Genomic DNA, 10,534 nt, shown 5'->3' on the forward strand with positions numbered 1-10,534 from the left:
AAGGTTGTTCCAGCATCGGCAAGTAATGATAGACAAGGGAGCAATAAAAGGGGTTGGAAAGCATACTATAGAAAAGAAATTTAAGAATAAAAGTAGTTAACTGTTATGGGAACTGAGACCTTTTGAAAGTCCTTAAGTGTGCCTCAACCCTTATCCATAACTTAAGGACCTTTTGAAAGTCTATATATTCTTATTTTCTTATCTTGAGGGGAGTTAAGACAAGAAAAAAAAGGAGATTCGTTGTGACAAGGAATGACCCGTGAGAAAGGAAGACATTTCCTTTGTAAATAGATGCTTGTGGATAACCGTTGAATAATACAAATTAAGGGACTCTCCCTACGATTTCTCTATTTCATTTTATCTTCTCTTTTGGAGACACGATCACATTCTCCCTTTTCTGAATCACCATCTCATGGCAATAATATGAGATCTCGAATCCACATAATTTGTACTCGTTAAACCAACTAATATCTTCAAATTATGAATAGTGAAAGCGCTATAAAGACCACAAACGATACACAGGAAATGTCTTCACGGACAACAGGGAAATGATAAAGGGCAATAGTCAGCCAAGTATCTGATTGTAAAGACAAAAAATGCAATTTCTTTTCGATGTATAAAGAAAACATGCAGCACAAGCATGATAAAATATCACAGGAGATCCACATAATAGTAATCCAGATTAAAGGGTTATGTTAGCTGTCTAGAAATTAAGGGATGGACACTGTTTCCGAGCATGTTCTGGAACAAGTTTGCATAGCAGCTCCAAAGTCACTCCCTTCAGCTCTAATTGATGTGTCATCATTCAAAAGACATGATATCAGAAAGTTGTTTTATGGCCCTTAAACCAGAAATAAGAGTATATGAAAAGCACACTACCTTGAGGTTTGAAATTAAACAGGGGTGGCATAGGGCGCCCATTAGGGAGACGGGTATTAGGGTCGCGGAGTTCATCAAAAAATGGGTGGACACATGCATCCAACTGCCAAAAATTACAGTAAAAAATGATCAACTCAGTTGAATTGTGAAACTGTTAATGTACTACAAATAAGTCAACAAATTTTAAATATTTTCATAATACATATTCTTCCAGGAATAACAAACACTCACAGCGGTACTTCGTAAATTTGGAGAATACTGGAGAAGCCTTGAAACAAGATCTACTGCTTCTGGGGGCATACGCTTGTGGAATATCTATTTTAAAATAATTGCCAAGTCAATACAAACAGTATTACATTACTAATACAATTGGTTAGTCTGCAAGTCATGGAATTCAATTCACCTTATGCCAGGGGTGAGCTTTGATTTGAGGGAACTTGAACTCTGTGTAATTTGGATTCATGCATTTTATTTCCTCACGAGTTGGAGTCCCGAGTACCTAAAACATAAAAAAATAATTCACAATTTTAGAGAAGCTAATGAAACAAATGTCTACATCCTATACAATGGTTAAGGTATCATATTCTAGGTCAGGTCAAAAAAGCCAAAAGCAAACAATTTTACCTTGATAATTTCAACAAGTTGATCAACTCCACTATCTCCTGGAAACAGAGGCTACAAATTACAGATGGCGAACAGTTAAGAGGACTTGTTAGTAACATCATATTGACCCTTTCAAAATTCCAAAAGAAACAAGAAGAAAATTAATGAATGAGTATTGTTTTGCAAACCTGGCCCAGGAGCAGCTCAGCCAGCACACAACCAACAGACCACATATCAATTGCAGTAGTATACTCAGTGGCCCCAAATATGAGTTCGGGAGCTCGATAGTATCGAGAGCAGATATATGATATGTTAGGTTCACCCTTCACCTACTCCAAAATAATTGTGAAGCAAATATATATTACTTAAAAGGCTAACAAAATAAAGCAATTCAATAAATGAATTCCAAACCCATTTAAGTGATGGAAACATATTGAAGAGCTTTCTCTTTACCCACTACATTCATTTTGCATAGAAAACTCAAATGAGGCCCACAACCCTTGCTAGAGTCTTGGTATATAAACTCTCTGAAAGAGTATAAACTAAGCAAAGTGGAATTTGGAGCCTTTTGGAATCCTCAAATTACAACACCTAAATAATTACACACTAAACATTCCCAGCTAATCAGATATGCAAGGACACAAAAAACTGGTCCAGAAAAGCTATACCCTGCCATTTTATCCAAGTGACCGAAATGTGCTAAATATCAGTCAATTGATTACTTTGTGAATAAATGCCAAATAAAATAAAAGACAATTTACGGATGCAAGAACATAGATCATGAAACATAAAATAATAAATCATGATAGATGTCACTTGACATTAGACAGAAGTGGAACATACCAGAACTTTTGCACTCCCAAAATCACAAAGTTTGACCTGATGTGTATGAGGATTTACCTGCACAAAAGATTGTACTGATAACAAATCACCAAACTAAGAATATGAAAATTTTCTGAAGTGATACCAACCAGTAGATTCTGTGGCTTAATGTCCCTGTGGCACACTCCAACACATCCATGAATATAAGCCAAGGCTCTACAAATCTATCAAAGAAGAAAGGAACACATCCCAAGTAAAAAACAATAATGACCATACATGGATTTTAAGACACATTATAAAAGAAAACAATCTGCCACTTAGCACAGATGAATCTCAACATAGTTACACTACAGCAGTTTTCTGGTATTCAGTGAGCTGCCTTCCAATTTCAGAAAGTATAATCAGTCTTAAGGTTTGATGCCTAAGGAACCCATAGCTAGAACTAAAACCCAGAGAAATTCTACTTTAAATTTTCCAGTTCTTTTCATTCAATTTTCTAAGGTACCATCAACCCTAAATTAAAAATTAGCTAATTGTATAACAACCATATGGTTCCACAGGTTAACCACTATAAAGTTCACCCTTGAACAAAAAAGGCCATAATGTATTACTTTTATTATGTAAAAAATAAGCAACTATCGACAATATATAGTCCTAAATCCTATTAAAACAGGAAGCAACATATCCAAAGGAAATAACGTTGTTATGTTCAAAAAACAGCAATAAATAAAAATAACAATAATAATAATTCATAAAATTAAAGGATCTTAAGAACAAGTGTTCACACATGCACATATATATTGTTATGAACTTACTAACCTAGTAATCTTCCATATGTCTATTTCAGTCATTCAAAAATGTCAAATTTAAAATATATCAACAATAAATCATGTACTAATAGTCTTTTCCATTCAAAGTTCAAAAGGAAGACAAGTTTGTTATGGCAGTAAAACTAAGTTTTGGTTATACAGGTAAAACAATTACTATCAGAATCAAGATTGCCTACCAAACTATGCCTTACGTTTTTAACCCTGTTGTTGCATCACTATTGTGGACTAATGGCCACAATTTCCACCACAATAACGCTGGGCCACTCCACAATGCACAATCACTATAGCATTATTTTTAGCACACTATTCAGTACTCTGATTGGAACATACATCTATAGTTCAAGTATTCAAGTGAATAAGAGAAGAAAGAACAGCACAGAATATGGAAGAAAATAAGGGTCAATTTCCTGATATGCAAATTAACAAAGGACCAAATTTAGGTTACAATCTTGAGAAGTTTTCTTAAATAAAATTATTAGTAATTGATGATAGCCTTAGAAATTTAGTGCTCATATTATCATACACACTTCTTAAATGATCAGCACAGGGATTTAACTAACAGAAGTATGTTATCATAAAAGTAATAGGTTAAGAACCTGATATGTGTAAAGTTTAACATATATTAGGGGCATCCGCTGATTTGCCTTGCTATAGTGCTTCACCACACGATACACAGTCTCAGGTACATATTCAAGTACCAAATTGAGATAGAGTTCATCTTTGTCTGTGGTGGAAAAGAAGCAATGTTTGAGTGATACAACATTAGGATGATCAAGAAGGCGCATTGTTTGCAATTCACGATTCTTGTATCTTTTATCCTGCAAAACTAACTTGATTGCTACAGTTTCTCCAGTTTCAAGACATTTAGCCTGCAAAACAAATATTCTGAAATCAACTTTATATTAGCTATCTTAGAGCAATTAATCAAAACTGCAACTTATCAATTAAATGCCACCTGAAACACAATACCAAATGAGCCTTGTCCAACAATACGTTCTGCCATGTAACTTATAGTCTGTGGCACACGAATAACAAGAGAAACATTATGATAGAAAGGAGATTGAAATAAGGAATAAAATTAACTCATAAACTGAATGATATTAGGTGAGTCAAAAGCTAGATAAAATCTTTCAAGGAAATTGTTCAGAAACTCTTCTAAGAGAAAGTTGTTGCTCTGACTTGGTCCTAAACAAACATTCTCCAATAGGACCCAAGACATTGAGTTTCAATGAGTCTTGCTTGTAGAGTAGTAGGACTTTCCTGGTGATCAAGAGGCTAACATATTTAAGATGGGGAGTTTGACCACTCACAGACTTTCCCCAATATTCCCTTACCTAACCAAAACACAATTGCATGGTTTTTCCTACTATCTTCAATTCATTATTTACTAGTGTGCTACATATGATAAAACTTGTCAGTCTTTTGTCTGGAAGCCTAAACTTTAGGGACATCTGCATTCTCAAATAAAAATAGTATCAAAATATTGTATTCTCCCCCTTAATAGCTTGCTCTTTGACGGTAGGCTCTCCAAGTGCTCTGGTGCTTATCAATTGGTATCGAAGCTGGCTGTTGGTACCCCAAGTGCTCTGGTGCTTATAAATTGGTATCGAAGCTGGCTGTTGGTATCTCAGCACGGAACGGAACAGCTACTATGAAAGGTTTCAACGAGGGAGCTGAGTGATGTGTCACAACAGCTACTATGGAAGGTTCTGACAAACGATGGAGTTGGGGAGTTGAGGAGTTCAGTGAAGTGTCACAAAGTGACGTAACGTGAGGTATTTTGAGGAGAAGAAGTCTCACATCAAATAGTATGGAATGCTTGGTGGAGGTACTTAAGTGTTTGGCTTCCCCTTGGGGGGAAATCTCCTGTTCACACATAATGAGAATAAAAGGTATGGAACACAAAACAAGACCAGAAATGAAAACTAGCAAAAAACATGATGTCACATAGTTTGGTACCCGTTACCTACATCCATGGAACAGTTGTGGATTCTCCAAGAGTCAAGAAACATGGACCTCTATAACAAAATTAAGCTTTTTCTTTCTTATTCTAAGGGATACATGAGTTGTGCAGTCCAGTTTAATTAACTTCAAAGCCAATATGATAATATAATTCAACTATATTTTAAAAATAATCTACCTGTTTGGGTTGACCTAGTCGACCACCAATAGTGGTCACAATAATACGGCCAGTTTCAGTTCCATTTCCATCCACCATTGCAGTATCCATTTCCTACCAAAAACATAGAATTTGGGATCAGGGGCTGAAGCGTACGTGAGGATCAAAGCTTGATGTATACAAAGCCACACGCAGTACAGAAAAGATAAAATCCAATACCTTTTCATCCTTGATCTTCATTTCATTAATCTCCTCCGGGAGCTTTTCAACAATCATGGAATCATCATCTGGTATACCAATAGTAGAGGCCATACTTGCTGAACCAGGATAGAGAATCAGACCTTTCTTCAGTTTATTAAAATCTTCAAATCAACACTGTAGACCAGCAACAACACAACCTGAAATATTTGAGAACGAAAATGTCAAACATAATCTGTAAGACAGTAAACAATAATCTAATGTAAGGAAGAGTCAACAGGCACTGAGCAAAAAGAAAGCACCATAAACTCACAGTACGCTTAAGTTAGTACCCCCAACCACGTTCCATTTGAATGTAAATCATATGAGTCTATATCAGCAATACATAACAATTCTTTAATGTAGGCACCAGTCCAAACAGAAGAAGAAAAAGGCTAACATTTATTTTGTAATCATTAGCAATTATACAAGTACCAGTCTCAATGTTAAATGAGTTGAAAATTGCACGACTCGTATTATTCACTGGAGAAGGCCCACACGGGCTTGCACATACATTGTGAACATTATTATCGATTACCAAACCAGATAACAACTTCCAATGTTTGGCTTCTAAGAAGACGCAAAAAAATAAGCTACAAAATCTCCTTACCACCAAACATCCCAAAAAACTCAATGACAATCAGTCATTGATTCAACTTTACAAGAGTTAAAAACTAACACCACGTCTAGACAAGACTATACACGCAGAAGAAAAATCACCATAACCGAGCTACACTTGTTTGAGAAAACCCAACACTGAAAAGGAGAGAATAAAAAGTTTTTTTTTCTCGCAAGAAGACCCTTAACCTACCTAATAAGCCGCGAGACCCTCGCATTTTGCCATCCAAAAGAAACCTCCACTTGGAGAGAGTGAAAGAGAGAGAGAGGAAGAAGTTTACTCCAAAAAGAAAATGATTTCTTGCATTAAAAGAAAAGCGCGTGAGAGAGTGAGTGTTAGCTTCAGTTCGAGAGACGTTTCTTGCAGGTTTGACTGAGGTGCGAGCTTTGGTGGAGAATGAGTAGAATAGATTGGAACATGGATGAGCACAGCACGCACGAAGCGGAACTAACTGCTTTTATTAAATTTTGTTAAGAGGCAGTTTCGACGTCCGCACTGATTTGTTGGCCACATGGGAAGAGAGAGAGAAAGTCACTGTTGTCTTTAAAGTCTGTCATGGCGTCAGGTCAGGTAAAAGGACCTATTCTGTATTGGCTACTAGGCTTTAAGATGAGTAAGACACTGTCACATATACGACAAACTCTAAAACACAAAAATTATGAACTAGAGCAGGTTTTTGTGCCTATTCTCTTCTTTCTTGCGCTCCTTGTTCACCGGCCACTGCCCAAATGCAAACCCAATACATAGATATCTTTTATGATGATACATAGATATCTGAGATAATGAATAATGTATTCTTAAATCTTAACCAAGGTAATGCAAGACATGGCAAAATTTTGGCTTATCTTTTAATGTAAGTTCGGATCCAGTGAATACTATTGATTTATATAGAAAGGCATTGATTTTAGAAGATAAAAATGTGTTTGTATCAAATAAATTATGAGAAAATGAAAGCACAGAAAAAAGTAAATGTTTTCAAAAATGTTTCTTATATTATATATATATGTTGAGATTTAAGAGGAAAGCTAGATAGGAGTGACATATTTTTTTCTCCAAATAAACTGAGCATAATGACAGCAGTGTCATTTTTTCATTAGATATATTTTGCTTTTGTTATTTATTTATTTACATTTTCTTGTTTTTTTATTTACATATCTTTACAAAATATCAATTTATAATTTAAATTTAAAATTAATTTTAAAATATTTTAAATTCATTTATTATATATATATATATAAATATTATAATTGATTATATAATATAATACTATAATATTTAATAAATTTATTAATAAAAATAAATATTAACAATTAATAATAATGAAAATATAATTATTTATAATAAAAACATAAATTTATACAATAATAATGTTGATTATAAAAATATAAATATTATTGATCCTGCCGGTTGACCAGAACGCAAGAGCCTTGCCTCGTCAAATCTGGATCGACTTTGCACCGTGCTAGCTTCCGTCCTTCACCTTGATTCACCTCAAGAACCTGCAAAAGACAGAACGGCGCCGCTACGGCCGATCGCGCTCCGACGCTCAAGTCAGCGGCTGAACCACCAAAATACTAAGAGAAAACTAAGAACTTCAGGAACCGTGCAATGTTCTCTCTCAGCGTACTCAAGTTCTCGCAAGCGTAAAAGAAGTATTCTAAAACGCGCGTACCTCAGAAGTTCGTTAGGATCCCTTATATACCTGTGCACTTTCTCTCTCCTGACAGTTACACATCTGGACACGTGGCTCGCATCCAGCTATACACGTGTCACCATCTGGAGCATCCTTGACTTGAGCGTCACTTCTTACTCTTCAGGCTTTTCGACTGAGTTACCTATGCAGGAAGCAACTCAGCGCATAGCTGCCTTGGAGCGCGATCTCTTCTGTGTGGCGAGTACGGGTGTCATCATACACACCTTCCCTGTGGTCTTGCCGGCCACCATTATATTCTACTTTACTTACTTCACTGTGCATGTCGGGTAAGCTATCCCCCGACCTCAACCTCTGGCCAGCTAGGGAATGACCATCTGACGACTTCATCCCTTGCTTCGAAAGCCTGGAACAAGCTTTCCTGATCTTTCGGCGATGTCCTCCTCTCGGCGATCTCCAATCGCCTTGTCGCCTGGGTTCACATCCGGCGACTACGACACAAACTTGGTGACCGCCGGTTTAGGTACGCTAGAGATCGGGGCACGCCAACTTAACGACTGGCGACCACACGAGCCCCCCGACTTCCTTCCCTTCTGCCAACCAAGTGTCCCGTTCAACACGCCTATATTATTGCTTGCTGCCACGTCATCAATTCCGACTACCTGGGCGGTACAATTATTATCTGATCCTGCCTGTTGACCGGAGCGCTGGAGAATGCCTCGTCAAAGGATCGACGTGCGCGCCGCTTCTCACTTCCGTTCCTCCTCTGGATCTATCTCAAGAACCTGCAAAGAAACGACACGGCGCCGCTGCGGCCGATCGCACTTCGACGCTCAAGTCAGTGACGGTATCACCAAATACTAAGAACTGGAACCGTGCAAACTCTCTCTCACAAACAGCTCTGTCACTCGCAAGCGTAAAGTGTATGAACTGAACGCGCGTACCTTAGGAAATCTGTTAAGAACTCTTATATACCTGGTGATTTTCTCTCTCCTGGCAGTTACAGACTTGAACACGTGGCTCGTATCCAACCGTACACGTGCCATCATCTGGAGGCTCCCTGACTTGGCGCTGCTTCTATTCTCATTTTGGCTAAGTTACCTATGCATGGTACTGCCCAGCGCATAGCTAACTTAGGAGTGCGATCTCTACTGAAACTGGCGAGTTAGGGCCTTCATACACCTTCCCTGTGGTCTCGCCGACCGCCTTCATAATCTGCTTCTCCTTCGTCTTTCGGCGATGTGCTTATTCTGGCGATCTCCGACTGCCTGGTCGCCTGAGTCTACATCTGGCGACTTCATCTTCAACCTGGCGATCGCCTATTCTGGTAAACTGGAAATCGGAACACGCCAACTTAACAATCGGCGACTACGCGTGCCTCCCGACTTCCTTCCTAACTGCCAACCTGGCGCCTTGTCAACACGCCTACACTGTAGCAGGGTGCCACGTCATCGCACCCGACCACCAGGGCGGTACATTATCATTTAAATTTGAAATAAAAATTACTTTTAATTAAAATTTTGTAAAGCAGTGTCATTTAAATATTATTTATTTTTATATAATAATAATATTAGTAATTTATATTTGTTTTCGTCGGTTGACTTGAGTGGAAAGCTTTTCTCCTAACCTGTCTCCTATAGATTTTGTTTTACGTCTTCTCGTCGTACTGGATCGTGGGACAAAGGGGCCTATACCTGTTGATCACACTCTGACGATCAAGTTAGTGAGGGCTTACGAAAATAAGATAAGTATTCAATTTGAGTTTAGTATTCAGAAACAGCGTACCTTTATCGAGGGTCTCAAGCCTTTTTTATAACTATCTCTTTAATAACTTTCTCCTAAAAGAATATAATCTCAATTGAAAGCATAACAAAAACAATATTCTGCCTACAGCCACCTTTACTCATGATGCTAACTTGCAGAAGATAATCTCATGCACCCTTATTCTCGGGTGTTCACCATTTAACTAATATCGTCAGATATTCAATTAACAACCTTATTCAGATATTTATTTAGCTAACAACTCTACGTATGTTCACATATATTCTATTCTAACAACTTAATATATATCGACATATATATTTAACTAACAACTTTATATTAATATATGACCAAACTTATTATTTTAATCATTCTCCATCGGGCTTACCAACAAAACTGGGTCAAACTCATGGCCCACCCTCTGGGCCTAAAAGCCGAGCTGACCATACCCACATGTCATGACGGTTTCTTAGTGGGTAGGTGTGGGGCGGTGCATGAAGCATTTCTAAGGCGACGTCTTACCACACTTAATCTAGTGCAAACACGTGGCATCCTAATCGGTGGTGGGAAAGCATTACCGCTTGACATTCCCAACGTTCGAAAACTTATTCTCATTTTATTGTTTCTGATCCTGCCTGTTGACCGGAGCGCTGGAGACTGCCTCGTCAAAGGATCGACGTGCGCGCCGCTTCCCGCCTCCGTTCCTCCTCTGGATCTGTCTCAAGAACCTGCAAAGAAACGATACGGCGCCGCTGCGGCCGATCGCACTCCGACGCTCAAGTCAGTGACGGTATCACCAAATACTAAGAACTGGAACCGTGCAAATCTCTCTCACAAACAGCTCTGTCACTCGCAAGCGTAAAGTGTATGAACTGAACGTGCGTACCTTAGAAAATCTGTTAGGAACTCTTATATACCTGGTGGTTCTCTCTCCCCTGGCAGTTACAGACTTGGACACGTGGCTCGTATCCAACTGTACACGTGCCATCATCTGGAGGCTCCCTGACTTGGCG

General features: G+C 38.2%; 1 protein-coding gene across 4 annotated transcripts; it reads right to left on the bottom strand.

Annotated features, from left to right (window-relative positions):
- Positions 1-445: 445 nt before the first annotated feature.
- LOC137817267 (shaggy-related protein kinase epsilon) lies at positions 446-6,837 on the bottom strand. 4 transcript variants are annotated; one of them, XM_068620519.2, is made up of 13 exons: positions 6,302-6,837; positions 5,473-5,651; positions 5,275-5,367; positions 4,090-4,149; positions 3,731-4,003; positions 2,454-2,528; positions 2,326-2,382; positions 1,671-1,811; positions 1,504-1,554; positions 1,283-1,378; positions 1,111-1,194; positions 880-982; positions 446-786 (listed from the first exon to the last, which is right to left on the bottom strand). In XM_068620519.2, exons 2-13 carry the CDS (start codon positions 5,563-5,565, stop codon positions 704-706), a joined length of 1,209 nt encoding a protein of 402 aa, XP_068476620.2. In that variant the 5' UTR covers positions 5,566-5,651; positions 6,302-6,837; the 3' UTR covers positions 446-703. The 4 variants fall into 4 exon arrangements, with proteins under 4 accessions (XP_068476620.2, XP_068476621.2, XP_068476623.1 ...); XM_068620520.2 differs by lacking the exon at positions 6,302-6,837 and adding an exon at positions 5,765-6,196; XM_068620522.2 differs by lacking the exons at positions 5,275-5,367; positions 5,473-5,651; positions 6,302-6,837 and having other exon boundaries at positions 3,731-4,019; positions 4,090-4,139.
- Positions 6,838-10,534: the final 3,697 nt, after the last annotated feature.

Source organism: Phaseolus vulgaris, chromosome 8, assembly GCF_051622355.1.
Source record: "Phaseolus vulgaris cultivar YP4 chromosome 8, ASM5162235v1, whole genome shotgun sequence".
In the NCBI taxonomy this organism is placed as follows: Eukaryota; Viridiplantae; Streptophyta; class Magnoliopsida; order Fabales; family Fabaceae; genus Phaseolus; species Phaseolus vulgaris.

Coding starts and splice junctions, on each gene's coding strand:
- LOC137817267 (XM_068620519.2), bottom strand. CDS start 5,565: ATGGCCTCTACTATTGGTATACCAGATGATGATTCCATGATTGTTGAA. Junction 2,529..3,730: donor TTAAACTTTACACATATCAG/GTTCTTAACCTA, acceptor CTTCTTTGATAG/ATTTGTAGAGCCTTGGCTTA. Junction 1,555..1,670: donor CTGAGCTGCTCCTGGGCCAG/GTTTGCAAAACA, acceptor TGTAATTTGTAG/CCTCTGTTTCCAGGAGATAG.